At 41.9% G+C, this 18704-nt stretch overlaps 1 protein-coding gene across 3 annotated transcripts in view; it reads right to left on the reverse strand.

Annotated features, from left to right (window-relative positions):
- Positions 1–18704, reverse strand: part of ADCY1 (adenylate cyclase 1) — a 155671-nt gene that overhangs the window by 85559 nt on the left and 51408 nt on the right. For all 3 annotated transcript variants that reach the window (XR_011337652.1, XM_069859714.1, XM_069859712.1), the window contains exon 3: positions 2760–2878. Coding sequence is in view for 2 of the 3 variants with exons in the window: in XM_069859714.1 (XP_069715815.1) it covers positions 2760–2878 (119 nt within the window). In the remaining variant the exon portion in view is untranslated. The remainder of the gene's footprint in view (positions 1–2759; positions 2879–18704) is intronic.

Below are 18704 nucleotides of genomic sequence, written 5' to 3' on the forward strand. Positions count from 1 at the left end.
GTTATGAGGTTGTCCATGTCTTAGCAGGCACATTCGGTTCCCACAGCCCTCACAAGTTTCTTTCGTGGCACTGTCATTCTGTGTAGAAAGCCACCTATTCAATGATGTTTTATAGGCCACATCCATTGGAGGCTTTAGAACAGTCTCAAATGGAAATGTGAAGTAAGTTTTAAACTGGCCCCCTCTCCACACAGAACTCTTCAATTGATATTGAAGAAGTTTAATGGTTTGTACTGCAGAAAGAAAAATAAAAACCTGGGTACTAAGGCGGAGGTCTGAAGTAATTTCTAACTGAAGACCGATATCTGTGAGCAAAATAAATTCCTCTCTTTACTACAGATCTGGGAAGAGCTCATTGAAGTGCGACACAACACTAAGGGTTCTGCTGTCAACATGGAGAGGCAAATTTCATTCCCTTCCAGAAGAACAGTCAGTTGCAGGCAGTCATTCAACAACTATTTGATAGTTGATAAAATATTTATCAACTAATTCATAAACCAGGCCTATTGTCATGGTTTATCTGAAATATGCCAGTATCGTTTCCCAGTACATCCTTCACTTCTTCCAAGGGTATGTAATGTATCCCCCTGTATTTTCCTGGGTGGAGGTAAAGAAAGTAGCTGTACGAGTCTGCTACTTTTCACATGCAAGGTCTAGTGCTTAAAGACACTGGGGTTTTGCAGCTATTTAGAAGACGGGTTTTGGTGGTGGTGAGGGTTTTTCTGTTGTTGGGGTTTTACTCTCTCTCTCTTTTTTTTTTTCAAATAGATGAGGGGTGGAAAAACCATGCAGTTTACTTAACTAACACCTCTAGCCTATCCTTTCTGAAGAATAATGCTCTGACACTTCCAGATATTTGCTGTGAGAAAAAGAAAGCATTACAGTATGAAAGGTAAAACTGCAGCTCATTTTTTATATTCCACTGTGTAGCTTTGGGGTTAAAAACTCCAGAAATTTCAAACAATAGAGGGCTTTTTTGTTTGTTTGTTTGTGGCATTTTACAGTGTGTTTGGTGTGATGACAGCATGTCATGAGAATACGGGAACTGCCTTTTAGGTCTGCCCAGTATAGCACTGAACTGCCACTATTTAAAAGAAGAAAACCAGTTTTTGCCTCCAAAAAGAGCTAAAGCACACATCTTATTATTGGCACTGACCACCAGCAGCACTTCCCAGAAGGATGCTCTAGTGCTATCCTCCACACTGGTGTCAGGGTGGTACCTGCAGGGAGTTGCCCTACATCATTCAGATCTGCAGTAACAAAGCTCCTGGAGTAAAACTCTGATATACCACCACCAGCTGGCAACAACTTCCTGGGTACTTAATGGGACACTATGCCCTCCCTTATCTTTCATTTTTCTAATACAGTAGTTGCATTGCTGAAATAAAAGGTATTATTGTTTCTTCTAATGCAGGTGGTGAGAGGAGGTCTCTTGTTTTCAGTTCTCTTCCATGAGAATCTCTCCTTTGATATTTTAATTAATTTTAATTAATATTAATGAGACCCTCTTGCTTTGCCTTCATTTGACTCAAAAGTACTCACTTAATGTCAGAAAATGAGTTTATCTCTCCAGACAGGTATATTCAGGTTCAAAATCTTTTATGAACTCCACATGGAAGCAGTGAGTAAGCCACTCATTGGTTATGCAAAACATCATTTCACATAGGGGAAAGAAAAAAGGGGTCCTCCTGAGGTTACATTTCAAAAAGATCTCAGTACAAGAGAGGACTCAGAAACATTATAAATAACCAGTCCAGCTGCAAAGCAATGCTGTTCAAGAAAACCACCCACAGCATAACCAATGCAGAGACTTGTAAAACATACAAAGCTTGAATGTGCTAATCACGACATAATCCTTGTTGGCTTGCCTTGAACCTCGATATAAGTACAACTAACGGCAGCATACAGGTATTTCATAGCACTGTGACTGCTTTATGTCTATAAGTAATATAATCACCAAAGGGACAAACAAAGATAGTAGAACGCACCAAGCAACAAAAATGTGGCAGGCAGCAGACAAGATAAGCACAAGTGACTGAAAATAGACAGGACATCACGCAAAGATGGAAGATTGGCAGGAAAAACAAAGACAGACAAATGAGGGGAGGGGAGGCAACAGCATAAAAGCATGAGGTATAAACCAGGAAAATCAGAGAAGGAGAAAAACAGCCTACTTTTTGATCCTAAATTCTCTCCTTCAGGAGAACTCAAACCTGACTTTGGCAATTGAGAACCATCAAAAGACGTAACCAACTATGGCAACTCCGCAACATCAGCTCTGGGGGACTGTACACTTAGCTCTAACTTTAAATTGTTAAAGAGTAAGAGTTTTGTATATGTAGTGATGATGACCAACATTATGTAATATTTAACCACTAGCAAGAAGCGAGCTGCTCATGTTTAAATTCAGTGATGTTAAAAATGACCAAAATTACCAGTGGGTGATGGAGAGAAGGGGGTGCTAAGGGAGTTTACTCCTTTGCCACAAATCAAAGATGCAAATCAAGGCAGCTCTGCATCATGCCTACACCATGCTTACTGCAAAGGTGGCACCAGGTAAACCTCTTCAACACTGTTTTTGGTGTGGAAGCAAGGCATTTGCAGAAAAAGTACCTAGACTAGTGGGCCCTCTGAATAAATGACAAATCTTCACTGTACTGCTTGGTTTTTTTTCTCTAAGACCTGATTGCAATTGCACGTTACTGTACTGTACTGTTATTCTCTGCTTTAAATTATTTCATGTGCTACATCAATCCTACCTAACGTTGTCATGCCTTTGAATGTAAATCTTGTGGAAAATCCTTTCAGGAGGCTTCAGGAAATCTTCCTTCATTTCCATTGCAACATTCCTGGGCAACAGGCTCATCAAGAGGCGCTCCTAAAAGAAAACATTAACAACATGAGTTTTGTGGCAGAGTATGCAACTATTATTCAAAAGTTTTAAATAAGCAAATTAGACAATCTTCTCCTAATCTAGTTTGCTCCCTGACAATTTCCACTGCATAAACAATACAATCAATTTCTTTCAAAATTCTGCAAATTTCTATGTGGGTGCCTTTCTAAGTCTGCATTAAAAAAAAAAAGAGAGAGACAAAAAATTGAGACAGAAAGGGAAGAGCCAGCTTCAACAGCACATAATTGTCCATAATTTTCATTAACATCACAATGCTAATAATAACAACTTACTTTATTGTTAGTAGCATTTATCTGTCTAGGAAAGATTTCCCAGGATCATTTGCTATCTTTTTGCGTGTCCTATTCCTGACTTTAATGAAAATGTTACATTACAAGGACTATGACAGCTTGTTATTAAGCAGTGCGAGTGGGTGATAGATTTATCCACAGTCTGAATCAGCGGAGCAGTAATAAACAGTTATAACAGTAAATAACAGTTTTAATGGCATTTTACCATCTTGTTCATCAGTGACCTGGATGAGGGAACAGAGCATATCCTCAGCAAATTTGCTGATGTCACAGAACTGGAAGGAGTGGCTGATACACCAGAAGGCATGGTTAAGAATCAAGGGGCAAGTTAATGGAGGAAACAGTGTTGTGGGTGTATGCTAACCAAGGTGCCTCCTGATTAGGAAGAGGAGGTCGACAAGGCCTTCTACAGGCAGCTGGAAGTAGCATCGTGATCCCAAGCCCTGGTTTTCATGGGGGACTTCAACCACCTGGATATTTGCTGGAAAGACAACACAGCCAGGAATACACAGTCCAAGAGATTCCTACAGAGGATAGATGATAACTTCCTGACACAGGAGGTGGAGGAGCTGATGAGAAGAATAATGCTGATGGACCTTATACTAACAAGCAAAGAAGGTCTGGTTGGTGATGTGAATGCTGGGGGCACCCTTGGATGCAGTGACCATGAGATGGTAGAGCTCAGGATCCAGCATCAAAGAAGAAGGACAATAAGCAGGATTACAAAACTGGACTTAAGGATAGCTAACTTAGCCTCTTTAAAGACTTACTTGAAGGAAACCCATGGGAGAGGGCTCTAGTGGGTAATTTTCAAGCACTTGCAGTCTCAAGACTGGTGTGTCACTAGGAGTAAGAAATCAAGCAAAGGAGGCAGAAGGACTGCAACCATGAATAAGAAGATAGTGGAAAAATTCAAATGGAAGAAAGAAGTTTTCGGAGGCTGGAAAAAGGAACTGGCCACTTAGGAGGAGTATAGGAATGCTGACAGAGTATGTGGGGATGCAATGAGGAGGGCTAAAGAACATCAAGAAAGACTTCTTCAAGTACACCACCAGCAAAAGGAAAACCAGGGAAAATGCAGGCCTGCTGCTAAATGTCATAGGTGCCATGGTGACGGAGGATGCAGATAAAGCAGAGTTGCTGAATGCTTTTGCTTCAGCCCTTACTTCTAAGGCTGGCCCTCAGGATCCCAGACCCAGGAAGAAAGAGAGAAAGTCTGAAAAAAGGAAGACTGTCCTTGATCTAGGAGGATTGGGTTAAAGATCATCAGGCAAACTGGACATCCATAAATTCATGGGCCTGGATGGGGTGCACCCATGAATGTTGAGGGAGCTGGCACATGTTATTGCTAAATGGCTCTCCATTATCTTTGAAAGATCATGGGGAATAGGAGAGTGCTTGAGGACTGGAGAAAAGCCAATGTCACTCCAGCCTTTTATGGCCTCTGGAAGAAGGGACAGGCCTCTTGGGTGGACTACAGGAGGGAAGTGAGATTGTGTAGGGAAAAAATCAGAAGGGCTAAGGCTCAGCTAGAAATTGGATTGGCCAAGTCAGTGAAAGATAACAAAAAATCTTTCTACAAATATATAAATAATAAAAGGCGGACTAGGGAGACCATACAGTCTCTATTGGACACAGAAGGGACAACAGTAACAGGGGATGAGGAAAAGGCTGAGGTACTTAATGCCTTCTTTGCCTCAGTCTTTAGTCGTAAGGAGGGTCGTTTCGTCTGTGTACAAACCCAGGAGCTAGAGGAGCAAAATGAGGCTCCCATGATCCAAGAGGAGGTGGTCAGAGACTTGCTAGCCCGACTGGACAGTCACAAGTCTATGGGGCCGGACGGGATTCACCCTAGGGTACTGAAGGAGCTGGCGGATGTGCTGGCCAAACCCCTTTCCATCATCTTCCAGCAGTCCTGGAAGACTGGGGAAGTCCCACTGGACTGGAGGCTGGCTGATGTCGTGCCCATCTACAAAAAGGGCCGCAGGGAGGACCCAGGAAACTACAGGCCTGTCAGTCTGACCTCAGTGCCAGGGAAAGTCATGGAGCAGGTGATCTTGAGTGCTATCATGAAGCACATGCAAGAGAACCAGGTGATCAGGCCCAGTCAACATGGGTTCACAAAAGGCAGGTCTTGCCAGACTAACCTGATCGCCTTCTATGACAAAGTGACCCGGCTACTGGATGAGGGAAAGGCTGTGGATGTGGTCTTCCTGGACTTCAGCAAAGCCTTTGACACAGTTTCTCACAGCGTTCTGCTTGAGAAACTGTCAGCCTCTGGCCTGGACAGGCGCACACTCTCCTGGGAGGAAAACTGGTTGGATGGCCGGGCCCAGAGAGTGGTGGTAAATGGTGTGAAATCCAGCTGGAGGCCAGTCACAAGTGCTGTCCCCCAGGGCTCAGGGCTGGGTCCAGCCCTGTTCAATGTCTTCATCAATGATCTGGATGAAGGCATCGAGTGCACCCTGAGCAAGTTTGCGGACGACACTAAGCTGGGTGGAAGTGTCGATCTGCTGGAGGGTCGGGAGGCTCTGCAAAGGGATCTGAACAGGCTGGACCGCTGGGCAGAGTCCAATGGCATGAGGTTTAACAAGGCCAAATGCCGGGTCCTGCACTTGGGGCACAACAACCCTATGCAGTGCTACAGACTGGGAGAAGTCTGTCTAGAAAGCTGCCTGGAGGAGAGGGACCTGGGGGTGTTGGTTGACAACCGACTGAATATGAGCCAGCAGTGTGCCCAGGTGGCCAAGAAGGCCAATGGCATCTTGGCTTGTATCAGAAACGGTGTGACCAGCAGGTCCAGGGAGGTTATCCTCCCTCTGTACTCGGCACTGGTGAGACCGCTCCTCGAATACTGTGTTCAGTTCTGGGCCCCTCACCATAAGAAGGATGTTGAGGCTCTGGAGAGAGTCCAGAGAAGAGCAACAAAGCTGGTGAAAGGGCTGGAGAACAGGCCTTATGAGGAGCGGCTGAGAGAGCTGGGGTTGTTTAGCCTGGAGAAGAGGAGGCTGAGGGGTGACCTCATTGCTCTCTACAACTACCTGAAAGGACGTTGTAGAGAGGAGGGTGCTGGCCTCTTCTCCCAAGTGACAGGGGACAGGACAAGAGGGAATGGCCTCAAGCTCCGACAGGGGAGGTTTAGGCTAGACGTTAGGAAAAAATTCTTTACAGAAAGGGTCATTGGGCACTGGAACAGGCTGCCCAGGGAGGTGGTTGAGTCACCTTCCCTGGAGGTGTTTAAGGCACGGGTGGACGAGGTGCTGAGGGATATGGTTTAGTGTTTGGTAGGAACGGTTGGACTCGGTGATCCGGTGGGTCTCTTCCAACCTGGTTATTCTGTGATTCTGTGATTCTGTGATTCAAAAAGAGCAAGAAGGAGTACCCAGGAAACAACACGCCAGCTAGCCTCACCTCCATCTCCAGAAAGGTGATGGAACAGCTCATCCTGGATGTCATCTTCAAGCATCAGGAGGAAAAGAAGTTTAAGGGGGTAGTCAACATGGGTTCACCAGGGGGAAGTCATGCTTGACCAACCTGACAGCTGCCTATGATTGTGTAAGTAGCTGGGTAGATGAGGAGAGAGCAGTGGTTGTTGTCTACCTTGACTTTAGCAAGGCTTTTGATACTGTCTTCCACAACATTCTTATAGGTAAGCTTAGGAAGTGTGGATTAATGAGTGGACAGTGAGATGGACTGAGAACTGGTTGCATGACAGAGCCAGAGGGTTGTCACCAGTGATGCAGAGTCTATTTGGAACCCCTCATGGGTTGGTACTGCGCCAAGTCTTGTTCAACATATTCATCAGTGATCTGAATGAGGGGACAGTGTGTACCCTCAGCAAGTTTTCTGATGGTACAAAACTGGGAGGAGTTGCTGATACACCACAAGGCCATGCTGCCATTCAGCATGACCTGGACAGGCTGGAAAGCTGGTCAGAGAGGAACCTAATGAAGCTCAACAAAGGCAAATGTAGGGTTCTGCACCTCAGGACAAATAACCCCCTGCACAAATACAGGTTAGGGGTTAACTGGCTAGAAAGCAATTCTGTGGAAAATGTCCTGGGAGTCCTGGTGGACAACAAGCTAACTATAAGCCAGCAATGTGCTCTCATGATCAAGAAGTCCAATGGTGTCTTGGGGCGGGTCAAGAAGAGTATAGCTAGCAGGTTGAGGGAGATTATTCTCATACTCTACTCTGCCCCAAACATGCTGCATCTGGAGTACCATGTCCAGTTCTGGCCTTTCCAGTTCAAGAAATACAAGGAGACAGTCCAGCAGAGAGCCACAAAGATAATTAAATGACTGGAGCATCTCTCTTATGAGAGAGGCTGAGTGAGCTCAGTCTGTTTAGCCTGGAAAAGACTGAGAGGGGACCTTATCAATGTTTATAAATATCTAAAGGTGTCAGGAGGATGGGGCTAGAATCTTCTCAACCGTGCCCTGTGACAGGACAAGGGGCAAGGGGCACAAGCTGGAGCACTGGAAGTTCCACCTAAACATGAGGAAACACTTCTTTACTGTGAGGATGATGGAGCAGTGGAACAGGCTGCCCAGGGAGGTTGTGGCGTGCAATCTACCCTAGATGAACCTGCTTTAGCAGGTTGGTCTTGATGATCTCCAGAGGTCTCTTCCAACCACTACCATTCTGTGATTTTCTGACTCTTATCCAGTGTGGCAGTGCCTATTCCAATTAGCTCAGTAATGGAACGTATCGCTTCAAACTCCTAGATGAACACTTCTCTTCTTGCTCTATCCACAGTGATTTTTAGTATGGATCACTGACCTGCATAGAAAGGACCTCTGCCATTTTGGATCTTGTCTTCCTTTAGACTATAAAGGCCTATGTTGTTCTGCCGCATATTCTGGCCCATTCATAGGTACCACTTGGAAAACTTGTCGCGGGTTTTCTTAGGTGTTGTAAGGTGTCCATAGACACCTACTTAAGTTTTGGTTTTCACAGAGAAAATACTTGCCATTTAAAATGCAGATCCAATTTTATCCACTGGACCTGCCAAATTCAGTAATAGAATCATAGAATCATAGAATCACCAGGTTGGAAGAGACCCACCAGATCATCGAGTCCAACCATTCCCACCAATCTCTAAACCATGCCTCTCAGTACCTCACCCACCCGCACCTTAAACACCTCCAGGGAAGGCGAGTCAACCACCTCCCTGGGCAGACCGTTCCATTGCCTAATGAACCTTTCAGTGAAGAATTTTTTCCTTATGTCGAGCCTGAACCTCCCCTGGTGGAGCTTGAGGCCATTCCCTCTTGTCCTGTCCCCTGTCACTTGGGAGAAGAGGCCAGCACCCTCCTCTCCACAACCTCCCTTCAGGTAGTTGTAGACAGCAATGAGGTCTCCCCTCAGCCTCCTCTTCTCCAGGCTAAACAACCCCAGCTCTCTCAGTCGCTCCTTATAAGACTTGTTCTCCAGTCCCTTCACCAGCTTTGTCGCTCTTCTCTGGACACACTCCAGAGCCTCAACATCCTTCTCGTGGTGAGGGGTCCAGAACTGAACACAGTATTCAAGGTGTGATCTCACCAGTGCCGAGTACAGAGGGAGAATAACCTCCCTGGACCTGCTGGTCACACCATTTCTGATACAGGCCAAGATGCCATTGGCCTTCTTCATGGCAACAATGTGAATGAATTCATATAACCACATCTGATCAGATTCATGAATCCCAGGTTCCACAGAACACTGGCTGGAGCAAGGAAGATACACTCATTTTGGAAGCGAATCAGGTCAGGAATACTAAAGCAAACTGGACACACTTAAGTCACTGGGCACCCACAAACACCCAAGCGGGAGCTGGGTGATGTCATTGCAAAGCTACTCTTGACAATCTTTAATCAAACCTGCTGACTGGGAGAAGCATCTGAAGACTGGAGGAAAGAAATTGTCACCGTTATCTTCAAGAATGGCAAGAAGGAGAACCTAAGGAACTATAGGCCACCCAATTTTGCCTTGAGTCCTGAAAAGGTGATGGAGTAGCTCTTCCTGGAAACCAGGGTTATCATACAAAATGACCTCAAGAGTTCACCTCCTACCTCAACTGCTCTGTGGTTCTACTATCTGATGATGGAGAACCACCATAATTGCAGCTGGGAGACATCACTGAAATGCAGATCTTGGTTAAGCCACAGCCTCCTTTTATTTAAATGACATTCCATAAATAAGGAACAATAGTTAACACTGAGAAGAGAGTATCTGCACAGACAAATGCTTTGTGTTGCTCACATGCACACATTCACCATACAAACCCACCAAATAATACTCAAAGAGTTTCTAATTTTACAGTTTCTTCTGGAAAAAGACACATTGAATATTTATGTCAATAAGGAACAACTTAAAGTAATAAGTTAATTTGCAGAACTGCCCTAGTACTCATGTTAGACTAAAGTTCCTCCATATGTTTGTGGAAGCTCATGTGGACTTGAGACTAAGGATCAGTAAGTCTATTGCCTAGACTAAGGTACATACAAGGTCCAACACAAAAATCCTGAGACTAACCCTACAGGTTGGGAACCTAGATTGGGAGTGCTGAGAGAAAGAGATGGTTATAGAAAATGTTCTAACCTGTTATAGTGAGTCAAGGCTCAATTCGACCACTTCACTCAATAAGGGTGCACACATGCTCAAGTACAGACTTTTTCTTACCCCCAGTCAGAAAATCTTGGTGTGCATGAGCCCAAAATGCTTTGTCTGTGAAGTAGGTTTTAGCTAATAACAACATCACTGTGCTTAAGCACCTACCTGTTCACCAGACCTGGCTCACTCTTGCCAAAGATCAAGTCAGGGCTCAAAGGTGATTATAATTGATTTTCCTAATTTGTTAAATAAAAAGAGTTACGGGCACAGTCTCGTGTGTGTGTGTGTGTGTGTTGGACCTCATAAACTAAGATTGTTGCAAAGAATGTGATGGAATGAAATATTTGTTAACAGTTTATGCATATATAAATTTCAGATTAACCAAGCAGCCTCAGATCTTGGTAAAAAACTACTATAATTTTTTACATTAATTTAATTAAGCATGCTTTTATCTCTGCAGTAGAATTAATTTGGGTAACCTGGATTTTGGGTTAAAATCCAAACCAAATCATTTTGTCAGTAGTGGATCCTATGAAGCTCTGTGTCCACTCCTTGTGTCTTGAAGTTGATTTACTGCTTTTAGTGAAATACACTGAGGTGGTAAAATGAGCTGATTCCCTATCAGACAACAGAGAGTCCACAGAGGAGACAAGTGTGGACTGATGGTTAAATTCTCTGGTAGTTAAGATGGTAGAAACTCCAAAGGATGATGGAATTTCATAAGTATAATCCTGGATACCAATGTTATGATGTCTGAACTAAAGGTTCACTGTAGCATCTCTTTAGGTGAGCATATTAAACAAGGTCTTTGCCATTTTCCTGAAATGGGTAAGTAAATTCCGAAGTCATTATGGAGAAGGAGTGAAGTTTCAGCTTCTGTTTCCTAGTAAATCAGACTAAAATTAACAGAAAAGAAACCAAACAAAAATTATATTGACTGACTTACAGAGACCAATGATGTTCTTCTGTAAACAGAATTACAAGATGTGAATAAAAAGCCCACAGATGACTTCTGCAGCACACGACAAACAGTGCAGAAGTCAGGGAGATAATAATAATCATTGCTGTGAAGGTAGCATAGGAGAGCTGCAGGATGCAACAATTGACAGCGCTGAAACCTGCAGATGTCAGATGTATTAAGGGAGGCTACAAAAAAGGTTATTCTTATACACATAAACTTGACAATTACAAGACCTGAAGGGAAAATCCTACATCAAATTGTGATGGCTTGCTTTTCTTATTAGAAAAATCTCATTATTGATCACAAAAAAAAAGAATGGATTACTGAGGGAGAATTGAAGAATTGTTGAGTCTTTACAAAAAAGTGTCCACAGACTCAGACTCACCAAATGAAGAAAGCCACTTCTGACCTTTCAGTCCAAGAAGTGAAGCCCCATTGTGCTACAATGAATTGTCACTGGAGGAGACACAACCCCGCAATATAAAGTATCAAAGCACTGAAAGACGGCATCTAGCATTCTAGAAAAAAATTTAGAAAAGTCTCTTCTGTCTTGGGCAAAATCTCACCTGTCAACCAAAGCAATATTGCCTTTCAGGTTAGCATAAGGAATGATCATTTACACCAAAGGCAGGAAGGTTTAGAAAAAGGCTCCACATGGGTCTCTGTTCAGCAAGTACTGTCATCATTGTCTATTTTTTTTTATTTACTCCAGTACAGCTGATGTCATTACAAAAATAAACTGAAAACCAGACTAAAAGAAATACTGGATGTGCATGGTTGTGTAGTGCATTGAATGGAGCAAGTAACAGCACTAAAGCAAGGCCAGTCGTACTTGAGGTGACACTGATGCTTGAGTAGATGTTGCCTCTGACAGGGACAGGAGGTGGAAAAATCTAAAGACTGCGGCAGGGAGCACTAATTATGTTGCAACAACTTTGACTAGGATAAAACAACAGTCATGCTGCAGATCTTATTGGTGACAAATGATGTTGTATTAAGGTACATGTGGCAACATGTGGCATATTCCAATAACCAAGTCCTTCTAGAGAATAATGTTTCCATATTTTCACCTTTCTCACTGATCCACAATTCTGTTTAGGCTTATTACAGCTGCTTTCTACCCAGAAAATGAAATCTTGGCCTTAGGACCAACTTGTGTTATTTTAGGAAGCTGTGCTTTTTTCTTCTCCTTTTTTAAATCTTCACTCAGCATTAACAAGGTCTAAAGTGAAGTCCCATGTTGAATAAAAGAGATTCTCTTCAAAGATTGTAAAAGCCTACCAATGATTTTGCATTTCCTGCAGAAATCTCACTAAGAAAAGAAAATGACAGATAAGAACCTTCATTTACAGCATTTTTCATTAAATTTATATTTTAAATTGCCAGTCCTAGCCTGAGATTTGGAACGCCAAACTGGGCTGCCTCTGCCAACTGTCTTATCCTCATTAATGAGGACTTCTGCACCATTAATGAAGACATAGTTAATTTTGAAAATGACATTTGATTTGGAAAATCATCCATATTTCTTTCTCTCACAGCAATGAAGTATTACTAGAAATAAAAGAAGGAACATTTGACTCCAAAACAAGTTAAAATGGGCATACGCTAATAGGGAATTGCTCAGCATTACCTCGGCACTATTCAACAACCAGCACCATTATGCACATGACAAAGAAGGAAAATATGCAAAGGCAGAAAGATGAAAACAAAACAAAATAATGTCCTATTGCTAACAGCCACAAAGACCCTATATTACTACTTGTTGGGAAATATTCTCAATCCTAACTGCAAGTACAAGCTCCTGTATTGTAAATCTCACTCTGGAGAAACCGGACATGGGGAACTACTTTAACAGCCTTGTAGTTACTCAAGACTTGGCTAGAAAAAGCCAAGGTTTTACAGACCTAGTGTACCTGGCAGTCCTGCTTGGAAGGGGTTGTTGAACTGGGTGATGTCTCAAGATCCCTTCTTACCATTGTACCAAAGAGGACAATACCGCAAGGATCAGGAGTGGAGAGTGCCTGTGGGTTCCTGAGGAGGCCTGAAGCCATCCTGCCATCTTACCACACACATCTGTGGCTTCTAAAATAGCAAGGGAACTCAAGGCTCAGCACCCTCTAGCAGTACTGTGATTTCTCACTCCTGAGAGGGGAATCAGAAAGAAGCAAGCAGATAACATAGATTGTTGAAGCAACAGTTTCCATCATCTGTAAACCTCATTGTGCCCCAAAGCTCTCTTCATCTTTCTCCAATTTGGAAGCTTCTCAGTACAACACCCTCTCCCATCCCTAACGCTGGCCTGGACAGCTTCTCCTACCTGCATCCCTGCTCTGCTTTTATGGGAGTCCTCAGTACATATTCCTAATATATTTCTTGTGCCTATCTCCAAATGAAGATGCCCTTCCTCCCTATTTTGAAAATAATTTTCTTTCTTATTTTATTGCTTCTTCCAAACACTTATGACTTTCTCAAAGTCCCTTTGAATTTTTCACTTTGATTTATAATAATTTCATGCAGTTTCCCCAACAATACTACCCAGTCCAATACTGCATTCTATTCCTATTGTACAAAATTATTTAGTTTTACACGTACATAGGAAATGACTGTGATATGTTTTCAGATGCCTTCAGGAAGTAGTAAATAATTTGTAAGCCCACCTTCCCTTCATCAGAAAAGAAGAACAAAATGCAGAAAAATGTCTTAACCTTCCCAGCCAGTGTCCTTTCCTTCCTTTCTCATTGCTTGTGGTGCGGTTGGATGATCCCTCACAACTTTCTACCCATAAACTGGCTGTACTTGCTGTCCTTTTCCATGCTAAATTGTATTCCTGTAGATTATCATATGACATAAATAGAAAACAAAGTGGAAATCTTATTTATAGTCAGTGCAGACTATTTTATCAAAGGAAACTGCTGTTGCCATTTTTTCTGAAACAGGAGAAAAGCAATCAGAGTAACGGTAGAGCATTGCCTTGAAGCTATGGGCATTCATGTTTCTCTGGTTTTTTGAATCTCATTGCTTCTTATCTTCTTACACTACTGCACCTGCACATTTAAGGGAATTCATTTTGAGAATGAAGTTACAGTCTGGCCCTGCTGAAGGGCCGTGCAGAAAAACTTACTGCTTTGCATGTATTTCAGTCCCATGAGAACAGGACTATAACCGATGCAACTCAGTCTCTTTCAGTCAGCTTCCCTGGGTTCCTCCTGAACTGCTACTTACAGGCAGACTACCACAGAGCCTGGACCCTACGCCTGGCTTGGAAGAGAGCTCTGTCTCATGAAGCTTGCTCAACACGGGATTCAGAGGTTCCCAAGCTCATACTTGGCTAAAACATCATGAGCAGTGGGCAGCATGGAGTGAAGCATCACGCTGGAGAGTGGGATGATAAAAATGAGAAAAACTCAGCAGTATGTTTTGTCTTTGTGGGTACCACCCACAAAAACACATGACATAGATCAACTTAGAAACCTCTGCACGTAAAAAAATGCCCCAGACACCCATTGAATAACTATGGAATATTTATGTGACATTAACTTATAAAAGCAAGTGTGATTCCAGAATGGACTGGAATATTGCTAGTAGGATAACTTGAGATCAGCTGTACAAATCTTGTTCAAACAGGAACAAGAGCAGAGAAAGGTTATGAGGAAACAGAGAAACTAGAAGTATAAAAAGCGTAGCCTGTTTTCATGGTTGGCCTCATATCTATTAAATCAGTATGTTCTAGAAATGTATCAGTAAGGATTAATCTTCAGAAAGGCAAGCTAACAGTGTTGACACTAGATATAAACAGCAATGATTAAATGGCTGCAGCGTCAACCTATCATTCACCTTTTTTACTTTCACCCCGCAATCATTAGTATTCACTCTGTCTGAAACCCAACTGGCAAAATCCAATGTATCCACAAAACCATCACAGAAAACTTGACAGGAAAATGATGTTACTCATTTCACCAGACGGAAATCTTCCTACTTCTTGAGCTTCCCAAGCAAGAAGTAGCTAAAGAAGCTTCCCAAGCAAGAAGCAGCTAAATTCACACAACCAAACACTGCATTTTCACTCAAGGCATCTTTACTTGCCTCACCATAGTGCAGGCAAGTAGCCACAAACATATAATCAGAACATTTTCTAGAGCAGATAACTTGAAACCTTCCTTATACTTGATAGGAAGAAGGAATACCTTTTGTGCAGCACGTTGCTAGGAACAGGTACTCGATTCCAGCAGTGATTATCTCTTCAAAGTGACTCCTTCAAACTAGATGTGGAACACCACATTATTTGTCTCTTCTGCTTGGTGAAAGCAGAAACAGATAGAGAAAAACAAGACAAGGAAAAGGAAAAAAAAAAGCAGTGGTAAAATTCTTTGCTTTTCTGCAGTGAACATGGGGAAGTAAAAGACAGGTCTGAAAACTTCCCTGGATGCAACCACCAGTGATCACCAGTTATGGTATCATAGCCTTAAACCACACTTTTCAAATATGCTCTAACTGGCAGGTATATTTTCCACATAAATTGATCACTGTTCTGTTCAAAATGTGGGTCAACAAAAATGTCACAGAACTCAGCCTTCAGCAAGGTACAAAAAAATCCCTCTTCTGCCCTCACTAATCCTCCAGTTCCCAGCTAATGGGATTTTTTCTCAAAGAACATGCTACATGTTACAGCTTAAGATGGTAACTGAGTTTGTGGCGCACACTGCTTTTCCTCTGCCCCATGAGATGTGAAATCCCTCACCACACTCCCCCAAAACCCAGATAATTCCATGAGCTCCACACAGATATGTGGCAAACCTGCTGTGGTCTGCTCTAACACCTTGCTGAGAAATGGCCAGCATAGGACAGTGCAGACAGAAAGGCTGCAGACGACTCCAGTACTCCTTCTTTGCTGATGAAGCAGACACCCTCTGCAGCTGAGGGCCCAGAACAGGGGAAGAATCAGAGGAACATTAAGGACACTGCTGCACTAGTACTGCTGCTTCATCACAATGCTATTGTCTGATAGAGCACATAATTAAAGCTTCAGTCACCACTCAATATCAGTACATGCCCTTTCTTATTACAGATTTTTGCTGGTGCTGAAACAAGCAAGACTTCAGTAAAGATAAAACTTTTTGATTGTTAGTGATAGAAACTAGGCTCAGTAGTAGGTGTAAGAAGAGTAACGATTTTTAAAAACCTGGGAATTTCAAGTCAAAAGTAATAATTTTAGAACCTAAGTAAGACATATTAAGTAGTAAGCAGTTAGCACTTCCTTTCAGAAGCCAGATGCCTTTAGTAGAGCAATAAGAAAGCAAACCACAGTGGAAAACAGTAAAATGCAATGGATGCCAAAATCTCCAGAGACTAAGATATAATAATATATGATATATGATATATATGATATATATGATATATGATATATAATATATAATACATATACTTTGCTTTGAAAAATACAGAATTCTGCTAATCTAGATTAGAAAAATCTAAAAGCCTTTGTCCCTTGCTACTGGTCCTCATTTTGCATTGACAGAATAGAACCCATCAGCAGCAAATCTCATTGGCTTCCAAAGAGGAAAAAAGAAGGACCACAAACATGCTAAGGAAGCAATGAGTGTATTCACTCACTTAAAATAACAAGCATTACTCAGATTTAGTTCATTATTACCTTGTCATACTGGGAAACTCCTAATCAAATGTGCCTGAATGGAAGCTAATCTCCAAATAAAAACAGTTTATATTGGGTAATGAGGAACAGAAGCCTTGGGAAGAATTTAAAATACGTGATAGATGGAAGTTCACTATAGAATGGCAAACCTGAATAAAAAAAATTACATTAGAACATATTTTTGCTGCTAGTTAATGGGCTGTGGTCTATCTCTTTTTCTTCTCAGAAGGTTGACCAAAAGGACCGGCAAAACTTCTATGAGAGTGCATGTGTGCAAACAGCATATAGTGTTGCGCACCAGAACAAAAGCAAGGTGCTCAGTTTAGTATCCTATTCATGGAGATAATCTGTGCTTAAGCAGTAACATAGCAACTCAGGAATCATTTGGCAAACTGTACATATGGCTTGGTCAGCTGCTGTAATGTGAAGCATCTATGTGGCAGAGTTGCTGCTCTATTGTGGAATTGCCTTGCACATGAAGAGTGGCACAGAAAAAGTTGTGTCAGGCTGTGTTAAAGCATTAACTAGCTTTCTTTTATAGTTAAGACACTTCTAGAAGTGAAAACAATTCTGTGGAAAACAATAAAAATAGATGTAAGAAACCCTTCCTAATGGCATCTTAAAGCTCCCTATGAATTCTTGCTGCTGAAAGAAGAATATCAGGAATCAGCCCTGTGGGTATTTTACTTTATAGTGTGGCATCCTACTAAAATAAATAAAACCACTCCATGACTGTCCACATAGCATTGCACTTACGGATATTGCTCGAGATTTAGAAATCAGCTGTAAGAAAGTACTTTTGAAGTAATTACCTTACTTTTTAATTTAAGGAACACTATAGCCAGCGTTCTCTCCTATGATAATCTGCCTTAGCAGCTGTTATCCATGATGGTATCCTGAAAATGGTATGGTAGTGCATTTTTAATGATCTAACAAAAGCTTTGTGTGTTGTTATTTGTCCCTCCTTCATTCTCTCTAATGGAAAATACACAGAGCAAGCAGGAAAAATAAACTGAAAAATTTACAAGGAATCAAACACCACCTGCAAATTTAAATGACAGTTGTTTGAACCAGAACATATTTGAAATTTTCCAATATTTATTTCAAAATTCCTAACAGCCAAAATATCGCCAGGCTTTAGAATGACACAACTACTGTTTTCTGACTTATCTATTTGTTTGTCCACTCTACTCAATTTAAGCAAGTATCCATTACAACATGTAAGAACTTAAAACAGGTGGCATGAATGTATGCCATACATACATCTGTGTGAAAAAAATAATTGCAACAAACAGCAGGCCAAAACAACCTCATGTTAGACTGAGTCTGAGTGACTATACAGACTTATACTAAAAAACAAGGTTCATATGCTCTTTTTTCTTCTTTAGGATAATGCATTGATAAGCTTGATGTCAGGCGCCCTAGAAACTACTTCTGCCTGAGGCTGTGTAAACAAGTAATTCTTCAGTTTGGTTGATGGAAGAAAAAAGTCCCAGCAACATGTTATCCATTACCAGAATGAAAGTCCAACACGGTTTTCTCAATTGAAACATAATGTATTTTTTTCATTTTCTTACAAATACATCAAATTAAACATAACGGACAAAACCAGTGGAAGTTTGCTACAGGCGCCATCCTTTTACTCATAGGTACAGGAGGCAATACAGTATACAGAATGTGTAATATCTAGGTTAAATTATTTTGAAGAAGGATCTGAACACAGCAGAAAATATGAACCCAAATGCCCTAACCAATAGTTAGAAGTATTCTTCACTGGGACTTATGGTATCTTTTGCTGACAATGTTTCATTTTCCATGAATAGTTATCAATCAGGTCTCTGACTCAGTGATGTCCCAGGTCCTACAATGTTCATAAGATATTGCCATAAATGCAGCAGACATTTGGAATGCATACACATATACATGCAGAAATTTGTATGCACAATTCAGCATTGCAGAAAGAGAATTTAGCTAGCTTTGAATGATCTGGTAAGCACAGAATCATAGAATGGTTTGGGTTGGAAAGGACCTTAAAGGGCATCTAGTTCCAACACCCCTGCTATGGGCAGGGACACTTCCCACAAGGTCAGGTTGCTCAAAGACCCAGCCAGCCTTGAACACCTGCAGGGATGGGGCTTCCATTACTTCTCTGGGCAACCTGCTCCTGTGCCTCACCACCCTCACAGTAAAAAATTTCTTCCCGAGACCTCATCTAGATCTATCCTCCTTGAACTTAAAACTGTTACCCTTTGTCCTATCACTACGCTCCCTGATAAAGAACAACTCCCCATCTTT

Source organism: Phaenicophaeus curvirostris, chromosome 6, assembly GCF_032191515.1.
Source record: "Phaenicophaeus curvirostris isolate KB17595 chromosome 6, BPBGC_Pcur_1.0, whole genome shotgun sequence".
Taxonomy (NCBI): Eukaryota; Metazoa; Chordata; class Aves; order Cuculiformes; family Cuculidae; genus Phaenicophaeus; species Phaenicophaeus curvirostris.